The 18,831-nt window shown below is 38.9% G+C and overlaps 1 protein-coding gene across 11 annotated transcripts in view; it reads right to left on the bottom strand.

The window, feature by feature from the left end:
* Positions 1-3,094: 3,094 nt before the first annotated feature.
* Positions 3,095-18,831, bottom strand: part of LOC117291459 (serine-rich adhesin for platelets-like) — a 74,670-nt gene continuing 58,933 nt past the window's right edge. For 8 of the 11 annotated variants that reach the window (XM_033773158.1, XM_033773161.1, XM_033773163.1 and 5 more), the window contains 17 exons: positions 18,379-18,414; positions 17,151-17,195; positions 16,801-16,842; positions 15,324-15,362; positions 15,166-15,213; positions 14,748-14,780; positions 13,205-13,312; positions 12,851-13,078; positions 8,858-8,905; positions 7,404-7,445; positions 7,119-7,157; positions 6,930-6,977; positions 6,611-6,652; positions 6,219-6,326; positions 5,863-6,084; positions 5,113-5,173; positions 3,095-4,840 (listed from right to left, as the gene is read on the bottom strand). In XM_033773158.1, coding sequence (XP_033629049.1) covers positions 5,154-5,173; positions 5,863-6,084; positions 6,219-6,326; positions 6,611-6,652; positions 6,930-6,977; positions 7,119-7,157; positions 7,404-7,445; positions 8,858-8,905; positions 12,851-13,078; positions 13,205-13,312; positions 14,748-14,780; positions 15,166-15,213; positions 15,324-15,362; positions 16,801-16,842; positions 17,151-17,195; positions 18,379-18,414 — 1,148 coding nt within the window. In that variant the 3' untranslated portion in view covers positions 3,095-4,840; positions 5,113-5,153. Of the gene's footprint in view, positions 4,841-5,112; positions 5,174-5,862; positions 6,085-6,218; positions 6,327-6,610; positions 6,653-6,929; positions 6,978-7,118; positions 7,158-7,403; positions 7,446-8,857; positions 8,906-11,394; positions 12,323-12,850; positions 13,079-13,204; positions 13,313-14,747; positions 14,781-15,165; positions 15,214-15,323; positions 15,363-16,800; positions 16,843-17,150; positions 17,196-18,378; positions 18,415-18,831 lie in introns of those variants that run through there. The other 3 variants (XM_033773160.1, XM_033773165.1, XM_033773164.1) reach the window with 3 other exon arrangements.

The raw sequence follows: 18,831 nt of genomic DNA on the forward strand, positions 1-18,831 counted from the left end.
AGTTTCCTTGGTGATTTATCTGCACGAGTTGGTGTGATTTTTCATGCGTAACCTCGGTTTGAATATATAAGTAGTCCAAAGGGCTTCTGAAATTCAGTCTTTCTCGGCCTTATCTGAAAAGTATTGACAGAAATAATGTAGAAGAACATTGAAATAAAGAGCACATCTGTTGTTTTGTATGAACAAAATCGTTGCAACTCAAAGTTTTGAAAAGAGAAATTTTTACGTAAAAACATGGCTTCAAAAGGGAAGAAAACAAGTCACAAAGCACGGATAGTTTTCCCGTAATGAATCGTACCTAGTCCAGTCAGGATACAGCGATTTCCAGCGTTAGTCCAAAAATCCCAGCTGACAGTTTCCGGATCCATCCGTGCGAATAGTCTTGGTGCAAGACGCTCTCGTTTTCCTTTCACACACAGCGCGGCCAACTTATCGACAGCGCCCGCATCGCCCGTAACAAGAAACGTCTTGCACCAAGACTAGTGCGTAGTATCCGAAAACAACCAGTTATAAACAGAGCTCCAACTGGTCACTATCAATCGTTTAAACACCCCCACGTGACGCTTTCCACCAATAGGAATTGCGAAACTGTCTGAGGTATTTATGAATAATAGTTAATAGTTGTACCAAAAAAGGCTAAAGTATTTAAAGTGTTTGATACCTTTCGTATATCAAGTTTTTGGCCATGAAATGAATCCCTACTCTTTATGGATGATTGTTGTATAATTTACCTGTAGAAGTTTCAGTTTCATTAGTCGTCAGAGCAATGTTCCTAGGGGAGTCGCGTAATACTATTATACATGCTAAACTCATATTCGTCTTATAGGTCTGTACCGGAGCGTAAATGAGGATCGTGAGAACCTAAAGTGGACGTATGGTAATGTTCAGGCATGTAACCTGAGTTTTGCATGGTCACCCTTTATTATTACACCAGAAGCACTGCCTGTCCCCTCCTTACTGGAACGTAAGCAAATCTTTAATGTCCGAAAGGTGGTGGTCGGAAGGGCGCACCACGACTATGCCAAGATTCACCTTTAGCCCAATTGTCCAACTGTTGGCACAGAAAGGATGTGCATACCTTATGACAGAAGAGATGTATGGCGGGTGTGCAGTGGGACAGCTGAGAGCCCCCGCACTTTAAACCGCACGGCGTTGGTTCAATCCAAAATTTAATTAAGTGCAACATTTGATCAACGACCATAGGTAACCATAGTCGACTAACTCTGATCGAACCCGCGCTGGTCAACGATTGTTGGACCAGTCCAGTCGACTATCCGCGACTTTCCATTCCAGGCTAGTGGAGGTTGGTCGCGTCGTTGGTTACCAAACGGTCATATTATCACAGTGTGCTGCAGGCAGAGAGGACCTTTTACTAACACGGTCGGCCATTTATGGGAGTCAAACATTTGACTCCCATAAATGGCCGCCCATGTAAGTCGATGTGGTAAAAGGAAAACCACGCCATTTCGAGTCAAACCTGTGTGGAACATTACATTCTAATGTGAAAATATCTTTCTAATCATGTGCATTTTTTAACAAACGCTTTTCAAAGACCAACTCGACCGATCCAATGCAACGTGTTCCTTTGATTTAGAACAGACATCGTTTCCAACGTTGGGCGTTTGGTCGGTTAGTCCGAAGTTCCGCCAGTCTTTGGGCAAAGGAGGCGGACGCACTTCTATATTTTGAGCTACCGGTGGTAGCAAGGGTGGCGACGTATAAGGGGAGGCGGAAGAGCGAACAAAAGCAACCTTGTCCTGTTCATTGCAAAATCATCTGTGGCCAATCTTTTGATCGCCAACATACATACCAAGGCGAACAACATTTCAATTGCATCATCAATGCAGTTTGGTTAGACATATTAATCAAGAAAAAAAAAGCCACATAGCCCCCTCCCCAGTTTGTTTACCCCATGGGCGGTATGTAAAGTTCTGCAAGTGAGTTCTATTATCCAGTGCAAAGTTCATTGTTCACTATTCAGAACTGGGCGTGCACAAAATGGAATAAATAGTTCGTATGTGACATGTACAGGCCATGTGACATATACAGGTCTATCAGACACTCATGGACGTTATTTTAATGTTTCCGGCAGACCTCCTAAGACGAAAATTATTTTCAAGAAATTCTTTTACTCATTTCTCAAAAACTACACCACTTCAGCATCTTATTTTAAGGTTATCTTTCAACTAACATTATCTTCAAGTGTAAGTTTAATGTGAATTTGTTGACGTTTGTAATTTGTGTCGTACATAAATTCCCCAATTTAAGCCAATGATAAAGGCAGCAGTGAAACAGTACACCAAATCTGTATTGCATATAAAACTGAATATGCATCAACAAGAATAAAATTGAAAAACGTCCAACCGATGGTTTCTTTAATTGATTCAGTGCAATGCAACCCATAGCATCAGAATTGCATAACTAAACCACCCCCGTGTCACTGAAGCACAAACCTCCAAGACCTATTATATTAGCGCCATAAATAATGCACATTATATAACTGACATACAGATCCTTGTCATTTGATTGGTGGAACTTACTTCACGTGACATTCACTATTACTCCCATCCGCACCGGCTATTACTCCCACCCAAAAAGACCTGTTCACCCATGGATAATAGCATTTCCCATTCAACAGTCAGGATCATCCTGGTTCCCAATGTTTTTGAGCAGTACAGCGCCGCCGCGCCGCTGTTAAAACAAAGGAGCACCTGTGCAAAAGGTTGTGATTCTGTTTGTGCATTGTTGCTGCTATACGCGCCGGCGCTATATGATTGTCAGTAATTTGTGTGAATTTTTAATAATGTTATACTTTTAAAATACATCAAATTACAAGGATATATATATCAGTTATATAAAGCAAATATTGAGTGGCTTTAATTCGTGGAATGGAAGGAATATTAACGCTCTGTAAAATTTGGACTGTTCCATTTCACTCGGCCTCGCCTCGTTACGCCTCGTGAAATGGAACAGTCCAAATTTTACCTTGCGATAATATTGCTCCCATTCAACTCTGAGCCACTCAATATTTGTATACTATTTTGAATATCGAGGGTTTGACTTTGTCAATAGAAGACACAATCATTCCAAAAAGTTAATCTGCAAAGTGATGGTTTAATAAAAGCATCATTCATAGATCTTATTGCTTCTATACCTTAAACTACGCCCTTATAAGTATTTGTTTTACTTGATTTTTCACCGTTAAACACCAATCTGAATTTGAATCAACTGCTTGGAGAGTAATGTTTACTGGAAGAAATAACAATCCCGAAACAAAACAACAATAAATACAATCAAAATAGCAATTCTGTTAACAAACATCACAAGGTAAGTACGGGCTTTGATTAGGCGTTTCATCAACCAGTCCAAGTTTCATCAATGCAATAATGTGAAAGTTCCCTCCTGAGCACTCTCACTATGACTAGTTGACATGTCATCATTTCCTGTCATACCAATGTAATGTCTATAATCAGATACTAAACGTATGCGTATGCGGAAAGCATTAGTTTCTATACATGTTGATAGAAAAAGCGAACTTTCCATTGCTTTTATTCAATTATAATTGTTTCAAGAATTTGTTTCAAAATCGACTTCTTTCATTTTACTAAAACACATTATTAGGCTAAATTACATTATAATCTTCATATATATTTTCTTTTTAACTATACATTTAGTTTAAAAAGCCAAAGTGTACACCTAACCAATTATTCGTAGATAACTATAAAGTAACGAAACATTCATCAAGCAAGTCAAAATGGCAAATAAGGTAAATATAAATCCAGGTCACTCTGGTGTTTCTTATCGATCGTCAAGACATTCCCGAGTTATCTCGTTGCCATAATAATAATAACGCCCCCGTCGGCGATATCAGGGCAATTCCATGGTTTGTCTAGTGAGCAAAACACAAGTTGAGGTAAATTCAGATAGTTGCATTACTACATTGATTTTAAACACCTTTCCCAACGATATACTTTTGCAAGAATATCTGCGATTGTAATTGTCCGTCACTCACCTTAACCCTCTGACAGGCACGTTACGTAACTTTAAATTAATTTACGTATGGGAAAGTGCGAACTAAAGTAGGTTTTGGGAATTATCAGGTTCATTTTTAACAATTTCAAATTTGTCACTTTTTGGGGGTCGATATACAACAACTCTTGAAGCTTTTAAGCAGAAAATACTGCTTGACAATCTTCTTTCCGTAGCAAAAAATGAGGGGGGCGCCAGTCACATAAGTGTAATCCTAATATAATTTTGGCTGGTAACCTGTTTCTGTTGAGCAACACTTTTCTGTGCTTAGCAAGTTTTCGTGCTGACAGGTTTTATAAAATTGGGCCATAGGCTAAAACATGGCATTACACCAAAGCTAAACCGTGTACGAGTACCCTTCAGGTACCAAACAAGACACCAAGAGTATATCCATCTTTTGAATGATGTCTCAGGATAAGAAACCTTATGAGCGTGTTCTAAAAAAATGTCATACAAATTCGATAACGTTTTTATGTAAAACGTACAGATTGATCCACGTAACTGAGTTATATTGACCGTTAAGCAATGTGAACAAGACAACCGTTGCTGTTTTATTACAACTTTTTAATTAAACCCAATGCTCTTAAAATTGAAAATTTTATTCTCCCTCTAATTGTGTACTGTAGTCTAATGTTAAAAGAACTAATATATGTATACATTGTAATTATTACTTTAAAATTATTTCACCGTAGCCAATATTATTTTACCCAATCGTGTATTCTTAATTAAAATATTAAAAGAAAACAAAACCGTCACCAAGAAGTATGTCCTTCAAGCGATCTTTCGTTGTTTCTCAAAAACTCCTGAAATTCTAAACATGACACGAAAACAAATTTGTTTTTAGAAAGATAATTTATGAAGAGTGACAGAACATGCAAAAATGCAAACAATTTCAACTTTTAATTGAATCCTTTTTATGTATTCATGGTTTGAAAAACAACAACGAGCACCGCAATACACTATGGTCAGCGTTTCGGTGCTACTTATTGGTTTTCTCCATGTCTAGCGGGCTAAAAGCAACAAACCCAAGTGGGCTGAAGGAATTGACAACAATTTTGAACTTCCAAAATACTATGAACATACCGGTACTGAAGACTCCAGAAGTCGTCTCTAAACCATTCGTTTTAAAGGTATCTTCTGTATGCTACACGTGATAAAGAATTGTTTAAAAATAAAGAGCATTTACAACAACAAAATAAAGAAGGAAAACAGTTCAGTATTGAAGTGAAAAGCATAATGATGGTTCAGTGCATGCAAAGTTTTAAGTAGGATTTGAAAAGTAAAAATGCCAAGTGAAGCATGGACTCCAACCTTTATCCAACCGAAAGCGGAGTTCGCAAAATTGCGTATTGAAGAATCGGCACGGACTACCGTTTGCTCTGAAATGGCAGTACATTAACTAACAACCACTTAATAGTTACATGTTAAGAGAAACTAATAATAACACTTAAAATTGAATAACCAGTTATTGTATAACACTCATGAAGAATCAACGAAGCACAGTGTTATGCATTTTGGTTACAACGTTACAAAAATGATCCCTAGAAAGTTCGAAAAAGTCCGCCAATTATTAGTAGCAGTGAAACAAAGTGCTCAAAATTAGTTTTTGTCGGGATCCCGACAATATATCACGTGACCAATTCTTATGTGTTTTATAAGAAACGTTTTAAATTGTTGTCGTGGTTCCTGACCATTAAAGGTAAAAGTTAAACTTTTTTTCGTTAGAGCGGGTGATACTCTTTGAAATACCATTCACTCAAAAATTTAATTTTTTAATGTTTGGGGCAAAAAATCTGACATAGCATCTTCAACATGGAAGGATGGAAATCTTACATGATTTGTACGACTCTCTCACTCTGTTGCACTTGGACGTTCTTCCCGCCTTAACATACTCCAGGAAAGTTTGTTGTCCACCTTCCAGTTTGATTTTTACACCTCCAGTTATCAAGTAGATTGTGAATACCAAACGGTTGTCCCGGACTTTTCCTCGTAGCGATTCCGATTTCAGTTCTTTACCACTCTGATCTTTGATGGCCATTCTTGTTCTGGTGACATCTACGAGAAAATTAAACATAGAACAGATTGACTTCTAAATAAAAAAAAAGAAGGAGTGGTTATTTAATGTGAAGGAAGCGTTCGCATACAACTAAAGCAACTCAAATAATTTTCGGCTGAATAAAAAAACTTACCAATTGTCAAAACGCTACCATCTTGAAACGTCAAGTCAAGGATATCCTCGATTTTATCAACAAAGTTGACTTCATACTTTTTCTGAGTCCAATCCACCTGTTGCATTTCTAATGATGAGAGAGAACAAACCAAAAGCATACCTCAGAACACTGTATTTATGTCTATACAAAAGACAGTCAACTCCACAGATTCAACAAATACATATAATCCCACGAAGTTGGCACATTCTCCGACTTTAACTGAACGGTGTGTGATTCTCCGTTTGACACCTTACTTGGTACCCAATAAAAAAAAGATTAAAAAAAAGAAAAAAGGGAAGGTTCACAAATGGCAACAAGTTATGTTATCGACAGCAACGTATTTGGGCTTTCTAAAGGAAACGAAAACATACCTCCTGGGACCAATGTAGCTGATGAACTTTGAACCGTTGCAGCTGTAACACATTTGATAAAAATACCGTTAGTTGAAGTAATATAAACCAAGGTTTCAAATCCATTCAATATGAACATCTCGATGCTTTTGTATGCTTATGATGAGATACACCAACTGTGAAGGCTAGTCTTTAACAAATACCAATAGTGTTCACTGCCTTTAAGATAATACTTCCTAAAAACACCAACATGAATTTCGCTAAAATCTAGTTGATTTTGCAGAGTTTAAAAACTTGTTTGCAAGACATATAGTACAATTTAATGAATCAATGATATTACCTGGTGTTCGTCTTCGAGTAGATACATCTGTGTTCTTGTTTACCGTTGCTATTCAAGACAAACAAATCATTCATGACAGTCAAATTAGAAGGGAAAGGTTATAAACGGCCATCGTGACTACACTTAACTTCTCGCATCCATAAACATAAACCGTTTTTAGTTTTTTTACAATCCAAATAAATGACTTACCTCCAACAGATATGGCTTTATTCTCTTCAGAACTTGACCCTGTCACAAAAAAAGATAATTCAGTGATTTAAAACGTTAATTTAACAACTGTTGTTAATGGTTTCATCCTGGTGTAAATCACACCTAGAAATACTGAATAAAAACACCCTCACTAAAATCCATCCCAGGATTAGTTGATATTTTATTAACAGGTCTAGATTAGAACCTTTCAGGGATGAGTTTTATTAAAATCATTGGAAACACTACACTCTATGTGACACGGAACTCCAATCGGTAGGAACCTACCTGAATTTGATCCACCCCTACTTCCACTGCCACCTTCACCGCCTGCAAATAAATGTTTATCCTCTCCATTAGCCCTTTTTTCTAGCCAAGCTTTCCTCATGAATCTGGATATATAATCTAAACAGTCAATCACACCGTGCTGATTGATGGACCCTACAGATGCCATGCATGAACTCGTAGTTTTCTAGTTGGCTAAGCATCTTCTCTAGAATTGCAAAGGTCGTGGGTTCGCATCCCATCCGAATAATATGCCCGTTATTGTTTCCACAGAACTTGGGATTATTACACTGCGAACAGCACACACCGATGTTGCTGACCCGCTGACCCCGTCGCTTCTGATTGGTTTGGCTTGTTGCTACAAATTTGGTAGCATTAGTCGATACATTAATCAACAAGGCTTAATTGAGAAACCGCAGTCAAAGTTATAAAAGATCCAACACTCCGCGCGTTTCCCCCCTTTCAATCACTTGGGATAACGGTTTATTAAGAAGGTCTTGACTACAGACAAGTATAAAGATGCATAGAAGAAAGTGGTGGATGGTTTACAATCGGTTTTAAGTTAAAAACTTTCAATGTATGATTTCCATATTGGTATTTCATTGCGACCCGTCTGGAAACACTACCACCATTATATGACACTTCCACTACACTACTGCTACCTCCACTTGCTGCAAAGACATTGTTATATTCAGTCTAATTATTCAGAAATGTTATTACTTTTACCATTTACCATCACATAATTATTAGGTTGGAAACGATCCGAAACTGTACTAATCTTTTAAGTGCGATAGATTGGAAACCTTGCAGTCATTTTGACCTAGAACTATACTTCTAGTAATTATAAAATTTGCTTTGTTCGTTTTCACTGTAAACTTTAACTCGCTGCAAGTAAATGGTTGAAGTTGTTTAACCTCCAATGAATAGCAAAATACTATGATTCGTTCAGACATTGTAATGATAGTTAATCTTTTAAACAACACAAATGACGTATAATACTTCCAAATACTTAATTACAAGACGTACATTAAAAGGCGTTTGGTGATTACAGTGATCTTATATAGGATTTGAGGCATTGCATGGTGAGGTATCAATGTATATTTGGTTTGCGGTAACACCATGTGTGTATCGACTTGCCAGGTATAGTTGTTCTTAGGGAACTGTCTTGCTTTATTCTACTGCCGTGGAGTAGATAATCGGAGGTTCGGGAGACTTCTCAGTTCTGAAAACAACTGTCCTGCTTTTAACTATTACCAGGGCGGATGGTATAGAAATTTGACTGGACTACTACTTTAGCTTATAGGATCGTAGTTAACTGTACTGCCGCGGAGTCAGTTCTGAATTGGTCTCAACGTTTCGACTAGCTTGCTCTAGTCATCGTCAGCTGACAACTCTACCTGGCAAGTAGATACACACATGGTGTTACCGCAAATCAAATATACATACAATGATCTTACCTCTTTGTCGACTGTAAACACGGCGCCTTGATCCCTGTTGTACCGTTGCTGTTTAAGGAAATAATTAATTCAGTGTAACAAGAGGTTATCGTAATCACACTCGGCTTATTGGAACAATAAACATATACCTGTTGTTTGTTGAAATAAACATAATACTTGTATTTCCGATTATGTTAGATTCGATGTTCTGTTGTTCTCTATGGATTTGAAAAACGACAATAACATATTATCCTATGTTTTTTTTTTATTATTTTGTATTTAAGTAATATTAAATTAGCAATTGGACACTTTCGGTAAAGAGTATTTTCCAAAGGCCCACGTGACACGGTGTATAAACCTTTGATAATGACCAGTTTTATAACAAGCTGGCTTCCGCGTGTCGGGCACGCAAGATTATCACGCGGAACGCAATTCATAGCTATTAGTAACAGCGCGTTATCACAACCCACGCGCATCGAACAGATTCTTTACAAAGTTTGTGAAAAAAATATTTAAAACCTCAAATTTTCAATTGTTAAAGTGTCTATAATTGGTTTTTTGTAACGCCTTTTTACCAAAAAGGCATTTATGAATGGGAATAAAAGTGTGGCTTCTAGTTCTTTCACGGCCGTTTAAAACCTTTATCACACGGCAATTCGACCATGCCTGTTTTAAACGGCCACTGGTTACCAGCCATTTTTAAATTAAATTTGAAATGTTGTAGACTTATGCCTAGTGCCCACCTAAGTTTTTGGATAGTAAAGAAAATCTGTACAGTATTTTCTGCCAAACAGATATTAACTGGTGGGCCCTGTAGTGTTATTCACAGTGAAAGTTTTTTAATCTTGGGGGAAGGAAATCTTGAGGGATTCAAAAGCGTCTTTGTGAGAATGTATTTTGAAACGTAAGCGTAGCTGCAGATCTTGGAACGTACGCGTAGCTTGACTCGGGATTGAAAGCGTACTTTTTGATATTGTAGCGTAACCTAAACGTATCTTGGAGTGTATAAGCGTAGCTAAGTAGCTGCGTAGCTTGGAACGTAACAGTACCTTTTGGAGCGTAAGCATATCTTGGAACGTAACTCTTAGCTACGTATCTTGGAACGTAAACGTAACTTGACATGGGATTGAAAGCGTACCTTTTGATATTATAGCGTAACTTGAAGGAACATAAGCAGATCATTAAGCGCAGCTGAGTAGCTGTGTAGCTTGGAACGTTGACATCTTTTGGAACATAAGCATATCTTGGACTGAAGCGTAGCATCTTGGAACATAAACGTAGCTGCGTATCTTTGAACGTAAGCATAGCTTGACTCGGGCTTTAAAGCGTACCTTTTGATATTATAGTGTAACTTGAAGGAACGTAGACCTAAGCGTATCTTGGAACGTAAACGTAGCTGCGTATCTTGGAATGTAAGCGTAGCTTGACTCGGGCTTGAAAACATACCTTTTGTCATTATAGTGTAACTTGAAGGAACGTAGACCTAAGCGTATCTTGTAATGTAAACGTAGCCGAGGAGCTGCGCAGCTTGGAACGTAACCATATAATATTTTTTGGAATGTAGTCGTAACAATATCTTTTGGAACAACTCATGAGAAATTGCGAATTTTGATTGCTTGTCGGGTGGCGACTACTGCTATTCAACTCCCAGTTATTTGAGGCAAATAGTCGGGTCATAAATTCCACTAGTTGCCCAGTTTAATCATTACCTCAAAAATAACTCTTCATTCACAGAATTAGAAAATAATATTTTGTTTGGCAAAATTATGCTTTGAGGGAATTTTGTTTTAGCATTATTTTTATTTCAACCTTTTAGAAAAAATTCTCAAAATATTTTTAAGCTACTCACACAATAAAACTGTCAATATAACAAAATGCGATATTCCTACGTTTTGAGATCATCAAAATTACCTGAAAACTCCCAACAAAAAGAAATAAGGGGGCCATGAATCAAAGCGGAGCATATTGGAACGTTGCGATCATAAGAAACAACGGAGTCGACACCCGCAAGCTGGGACTTCATAGCGCCCGGGATTTAACACCTCCAACCCCCACGAGACACGGCATGGGCGGTACGTGATATTCCACAAGGCTTATTTCACGTTCCGATTGCTCCACGCCGTGGGGCCATACAAGCGTCCGTTACACGGACTCTCTGAATGCTAATCTTACGTTCGATTTTTGACCATTATTTACGATTTCAAATCGTCACGTATCCATAATCTGAATAGGTAGTCTATACTTAAAATGCCACTGTTTTATTTTTAATTGGCCTATAATGACCACGGAATTACTCTTTGAGCAAAGATTTTTAAAAATAGAGCGCCGATCATATTGACCTTTGACTCGATCTAGTTCGAATAGTCATCTTCAATTCGTCACGTGATATGAATATTGCATACATTAAAAGTAATTTACATAGTCTGGCCACGCCTTCAATTTGCAAATGTCCAAGACCTTGGTGAGCACAGGACATGGTGAGATCCGGAAATCAGAGAAACAGAGCGCCCGCTAGCGTTCGTTCATTACAAGCGTGTACAGTTTTTGCCGTGCATAATCGGAACGTTGGCTGTGTGTGACCGCGCAACACCAATGGTCTTGGAACCAAAACTATTGCAGACTTGGCAGTGGATGTTTGCAAGCACGTGTATTTAGTGTCGCGGCGGGAAGCAGCTAGGCGGAGCAACGTCTTCAGGGAAGGGTTTATAATTATAGAGTCCGTGGCAGTAGGGCTATAATAGGGTAAGGAGTATTTGTGTGCCGGAAGTGACTGGCAGTCGTGTAATCGTGGCGTAGGTTTATGCTTGTATTTTAATTGTTGAAAGTGTGAAGTGTTGGAAGCTGTTGAAACGTGCTATATTCTTCTCCCGTAAGGAGCTCGTATTCTGTTGTTCATTGTTTGCTTGTTGTGGAATCCGGGATTGCATCAGGCCTTTAAGGCGTCTCGTAATTTACCTTAAGTGGTTCTCATTTACCTTAAATTGTAATTTGCCTAAAGGAACGTAGGAATAACCTACACTATTGGAATCAGTAATTACTGCGCTTTGATCATTCCAATAAATACAACGGATCAACCTTGAACCAAGAACTTGTTTTTGTCCACCCTCTTTGGAGTCGGTGAGTTAATTAGGATTCTAGACCCCCCTTCCCCTACGTTTAATCACAGGCGGCGATATACGGTCTCCATAGACCTCACCCCGAGTACCAGCAGGACTGCCGCTCGTCCTGTGCTGGTGCCGACCGGACGGGTTTCGCCACAATACACATAGAAATACTGAATAAAACACACACACACACACGCGCACACTTAAATTCATTCTAGAATTAGATGATATTTTAGGTTAGAACCTTTCAGGTATGAGCTCCATCGTTGAATTTGTATCTAGATCATTTGGAGACACTACACTCTTTGTCACACAGAACTCAAATCGGTATGGAACCTACCTGAAGTTGATCCACTGCTTCTTCCACTGCTACCTTCACCCCCTGTTGACATTTTTAAATGCCCTGACACTTTAATAGTAATTGTCGGAGGGCAGTATTCTCAACTGGTGTATCACAACATATGCATACAAAACAAATCTGTGAAAGTTTCGACTTAATTGGTTATCGTAGTTGCAAAAGAATAACGAACGAATAAACACCCTTGTTGTGTTACTTTGTGCGCTTTCAGATGCATAAAAAGGCTCCAGCTATTAAAAGACTTTTATTATTTGAGTGAGAAATAACCTCTTTCTCTTACCTCAGAGTGAGCCATTTCTCACAATGTTTTGTTTACTATCAAGAGCTCTCTATTGCTCGGTACCAAGTAAGTTGTTATGCTAACATTTGTTACCGATAGTGCCCAGTGCCTTTAATCTTCAAATTAAGCTTTCTGATTTGGTTGGGTATACTATGTTCAGTTCTTGAGTTCTAAAAAACACCAGTATACATGTATATAGTTCTACTATTGATTAAAACAAGGTTCGTTTAAACCCTCGTATTTAGGTTAACATGGAAGGATGAAAATCTTACATTTGGTTCTTGTATATGTCTCTCTAACTCTTGTGCATTTGGACTTCCTACCCTGCGTAACATACTCCAGGAACACTCGTTGTTCACCTTCCAGTTTGATTTGTACACCTCCAGTTATCAAGAAGATTGTGAATACCAAACGGTTGTCCCGGACTTTTCCTTGTAGCGATTCTGAGTTCAGTTCTTTACCACTCTCATCTTTGATGCTCATTTTTGTTCTGATTACATCTACAAGAAAATTGAAAATAAAATGGAAAGATGTGTTGGTTAACTACTGCGAAGGAAGCGTTCTCGTGCAAATGAAGCAAATGAAATAACCAGACGCCGATTTTCGGCTCAATAAAAAACACCTACCTATTCTCAATACTTTGCCATCTTGAAACGTCAAGTCGAGGAAATCCTCGACTCTATCCTCAAAGTTGACTTCAAACTTTTTCAGAGTCCAATCTACCTGTTCTGTATCTAATTACGACAGAAAAACAAACCAAAAGAAACATACATCAGAACACTGTTTTAATAATAATTTTAACAGCACGTCTAGAGTGCGCACAGTAACTAAAAAAGAAATGGCGTCGGTTCGCAAAGTCAAAAGCTCAGGATTTAAAATGCTCGTTTGAAGGGGTGTGTTTTGATATACATCACTTATAGAGCGCACAGTATCTGACAAAGAATATGCCATTCAATGGCGTCGGTTCGCAAAGTCAAAAGCCCAGGGGCCGTATTCACGAAACTACTTAAGTAACTTTTTTAGATTTAAGTGGGCTACTAAGATAAGTGGGGTACTTAGATGTTTTGTGAATAGCTACTTAAGCGCCCCACTTAAGTTAGCGGGGGGCTTTAGACTTAACCACTCCACTAAGTTAAGCTTCGTGAATACTGGACTTAAAATGCTCGTTTGAAAATGTGTGTTTGGAGCGGGTTGTTCTAAAACCCCCTCGACCCCCACGACCCTCGACCCCTCGACTTTTGTGCGTTTTTTTTCTTGCACCGAAATTGCCACAGTTCACAACCTCGCCCAATCACGCACACAATTTTGTATGCTGACGTCGACTACCATGCCTCGCACATCACAACACAGCGTACGAGGTAGACCATACACACTTAGTATGCACGAAGCAAACTTCGCGTGATTGGCTGCTGAGATCGGGCCTGTGGCAATTATGATGTACAGATGAAAACCGCGGCATTTCCAGCACGCGTATCTCTTTGCCGATCCGAGATTTTTATACTGGGAACCTGTGTTTACCGCCTGAGTACGATTACAGCCAACTCATTACGTGATGATCAGGCAGACCCATTTCCGGCCGATCGCTCCCGTCCTGTGTACCATTTCTCTATGGTACTTCTAGTTGCTCTAAGCGGAGCTCAAGGTTGTAGACCCGACCGACCAAATGGCCCACGGAGAGTAAATACCCCCAATTCTGTGTGGCTGATGCAGATAAATATAACCGCAGTCTCAGACTTGAAATCAAGTCTAGTCGATCGTGGAAGGAAGTTGCGTCGCGGATCACACACTGTGAATTCTAAATCTGGGACTTAATTCTTACTCGGCCGTAAAGCGACATTTTATGAATTAGGAATTGGGACATTTTTCGATTACGGGGCGGACGTCGAGGGGGTCGTAGGGGTCGAGGGGGTTTAAGAACAACCCGTTTGGAGCTGCCGTTTGAAGATTGAGGTATTACTTCTAGTATTCGGAGGATTGAAGACAATCAACTCCACAGATTCACCAAACACAAATAATCTCACGATGTTGACACATTCTTCGACTTAAACTAAACATTTATGATTCTCCGTCTGACATTGTTCTTGGTACCGTAAATCAATATAGGGTTGAGTGTAATACGTTTTTTTTTTTTTTTGGGGGGGGGATTTTCTAAAGGAAACGGAAACATACCTCCTGAGACCAATGTAGCCGATGAACTTGCAGCTGTAAAATATTGATAAGTAGAGTTACACAATTTTTACCAACACGTATATTGCATTCATTTTTACATACAACTATAACCGGTCACTTTGGAACTTGCTTTGTTCACTTCCACCTTTTATCTCTTTACCTTTAAACTTCTACTCGCTGCAAATAACATTTTGACGTTTTCATAACTTTTAAGTAACAAGCAGAGTTCGTATTCGTTCAGCTTCTGTAACGTATTTATTTTTTTGTCTTAGAAAAACAATATAGTGACATTTTATAATATTTCAGATTTACACCAAAATAACATTTGATAATATCTATTTGATCTCGCATTGTTTAAAAACTCGAACATCACTTTAATTGCAAAGATATGCGTTAAACGACTTAATACTGATATTACCTGGTGCTCGTCTTCTAGTAGTTACACCTGTGTTCTTGTTTACTGTTGCTATTAAAGAAAATGATTAATTCAGTCATTTAGAAAGGTAAATTGTAACACTTGACTTATCGCAACCCCAACAATATAGCTCTTTTTTTTTACACAAACAAATGATTTACCTCCAACTGATATGGCTTTCTTCTCTTCAGAACTTGACCCTGTCACAAGAAAAGAGGAATCGGTGATGTAACACGTTAATTCAACAACTGTTGTTAAAGGCAGTGGACACTATTAGTAATTACTCAATATATGTATTAGCATAAAACCTTATTTGGTAACGAGCAATGGGAAGAGGATGATTTTACAAATCATTGTGAGAAACGGCTCCTTCTGATGTAGGCCTAACGTAATTTTTGAGAAAGAAGTAATTTTCCACCAATTTGATTTCGAGACCTCAGATTTAGAATTTGAGGTCTCGATATCAAGCATCTGAAAGCACACAACTTCGTGTGACAAGGGTATTTTTTCTTTCATTATTATCTCGCAACTTTGATGACCGATTGAGCTCAAATTTTCACAGGTGTGTTATTTTATGCAAATGTTGAGATTCAGCAAGTGAAAAGACTTGTCTTTGACAATTACCAATAGTGTCCAGTGTCTTTACATAGTTCACCCGATGTAAAATACTGTAACGAAATGGTACCGCATGGTGGCGCTCCAGGCATAGCGCGAGAACAGGCGCCCTTAGAGTGCGAGTAGGCGCTTTGGCGAAGCGCTAGCTGCCGCGGGGCATTATGGGAGCACGCTGTGCGTAGATCGCGTGATGCTAGGCAGTTGCAGACTTGGCAGTGGATGGCAAGCACGTGTTTTTAGTGTCGCGGCGGGAAGCAGCTAGGCGGAGCAACGTCTTCAGGGAAGGGTTTATAATTATAGAGTCCGTGGCAGTAGGGCTATAATAGGGTAAGGAGTATTTGTGTGCCGGTAGTGACTGGCAGTCGTGTAACCGTGGGGTAGGTTTATGCTTGTAACTGTTGAAAGTGTGAAGTGTTGGAAGCTGTTGAAACGTGCTATATTCTTCTCCCGTAAGGAGCTCGTATTCTGTTGTTCATTGTTTGCTTGTTGTGGAATCCGGGATTGCATCAGGCCTTTAAGGCGTCTCGTAATTTACCTTAAGTGGTTCTCATTTACCTTTAATTGTAATTTGCCTAAAGGAACGTAGGAATAACCTACACTATTGGAATCAGTAATTACTGCGCTTTGATCATTCCAATAAATACAACGGATCAACCTTGAACCAGGAACTTGTTTCTGTCCACCCTCTTTGGAGTCAGTGAGTTAATTAGGATTCTAGACCCCCTTCCCCTACGTTTAATCACAGGCGGCGATATACGGTCTCCATAGACCTCACCCCGAGTACCAGCAGGACTGCCGCTCGTCCTGTGCTGGTGCCGACCGGACGGGTTTCGCCACAATACACATAGAAATACTGAATAAAACACACACACACACACGCGCACACCCAAATTCATTCTAGAATTAGATGATATTTTAGGTTAGAACCTTTCAGGTATGAGCTCCATCGTTGAATTTGTATCTAGATCATTTGGAGACACTACACTCTTTGTCACACAGAACTCAAATCGGTATGGAACCTACCTGAAGTTGATCCACTGCTTCTTCCACTGCTACCTTCACCCCCTGCAAATAAATATTTATCGTTAATAAAGGTTACCTTTATTTCTGATTCGTTCAGATGTTGTATTTTTTTGACATATAATATTTCCGAAGCCCACAGCAATAACATTTTGCCTACATTTAATTGATCTCTGCTTGTTAGAAAATGACACATTATTTTCTCAAAAGTGGGGAGAATTAAATGAATCTTACCATCACGTACATTAAAACAGAAACTTTTAGAAACGATCCAAAACCGGACCAGCTTATTATTCAATACAAGTAAAAAAAAAAATACTTCGGAAAATACTAATTTTGGTACAAATGCTTACTTCGTCTCTGCCTGAGCCTTTGACTGCTGGTCTTAACATATGTATCTGAAAAGTAAAAATAAAAACTAAACGAATTACCAAAACGCCTGTACTCAAAAATTAAAACTTTCCGTAGCACCAGCTTCTTAAAGACATTGACCAGAAACAGAAACCACACCAACACAACATTAGTAGCAGCAACGTCAGCAGCAGCAGCAGCAATATCAGCAGCGATAAAGCAGCAGCAGTATTAGCCACTGCAATTGCTGCAGAGCAGCAGCAGCAGCAGCGGCAGCAGCAGCACCGCAACAGCAGCAACGTCAGCAGCAGCAGAGCAACAGCATTATTATTATTATTAATGGTTTATTAAAAATTCAAACATCGCAACCCGAGGGCTGAATTGAGTTTAAAATATACACAACAAGAATAAACATTATAAAAACATTAAAAAGGGAAGTGTATACGGAATTCAGCATCAGCATCAGAGAGAGCAGCGGCAAAAGCAGCAGCACCAGCACCAGCAACGACAAACAATAGCATCAGCAGCAGCAGCAAAACCAGCAGCAGCAGCAGCAACGTCAACAGCAGCAGAGCAGCAGCATCAGCACCAGCATTGACAAACAACAGCAGCAGCAGCAGCAGCAGCAGCGGCAAAGCAGCAACACTAGCAGAAGCCAGCAGAGGCAGCAACTTCAGCAGCGGCAGAGCAGCAGCATCAGCACCAGCAAGAGCAGCGGCAAAAGCAGCAGCACCAGCAACGACAAAAAACAGCAACAACAGCAGCAGCAGTAGCAGCAGTAGCAAAAGCAGCAGCAGCAACTAATGCAGCTGCAAGAACAACCTCATAATCAAAAAATATAAATTTCATCCTAAAGTAAACTTTTGATCGGGATAATGCGAAACTTTGCAGACTCATTGGATATATTGGTGTGTGCACTCCGTTGTTCTAACATTATTCCGTTTGAATAATCTTGTTGATTGAATCGTAGCATCTGCAGTACTTATATGCTTCTATGCTAACATCAGATCCCATGTAAAAATGTTTACATTATATTGATTTTCATTTGTTCACAATTAACATATATGCTGAATTCAGTAGCTGGGTACAGAAGTGTGCTAAGTGCCTTTCTGTATCATCAAGTCTAACTTAAGTCTAACTAACGTAATTTCTTGGAATTGTTTCAATAATATTTGAGTTTCATTACACTTCAATTTTTGTGACCCGGAACCAAAGTCGGTAGGAACATACCTGACCTCGTTCGCCTGTCACTGCTTTGTCCAGTCGCTGCATAGAAATTGTAATCGTCATTAGAAGGATATTATTGGTATTCGTTCAAAATTGTAATGATGTTTAAATCTCTTGGCTTTGAAAAATAACACTATGACATAAACTGTCCACAGTACACACAATCAAAAATTGTCTTACATGTAATTGTCTCTTTTTTTGTAATAAAGTACATATAATCATATAAAACATTCTTACGACTGATTTGAAATGTTACAATTATTAATTGATACAGAACTACAACCGGTCAATGTGTAACTTGTTTTGTTTTCTTTTTCACTGTTTTTTTTCCCTTTAACCTTCCGCTCGCAGGAAACAAATTGTTGACATTTTTTAATGCCCTGACACTTTAATAGTAATTGTCTGAGGGCAGTATTCTCCACTGGTGTATCACAACATATGCATACAAAACAAATC

The sequence above is a fragment of the Asterias rubens genome, chromosome 6 (genome assembly GCF_902459465.1).
Source record: "Asterias rubens chromosome 6, eAstRub1.3, whole genome shotgun sequence".
Lineage (NCBI taxonomy): Eukaryota > Metazoa > Echinodermata > Asteroidea > Forcipulatida > Asteriidae > Asterias > Asterias rubens.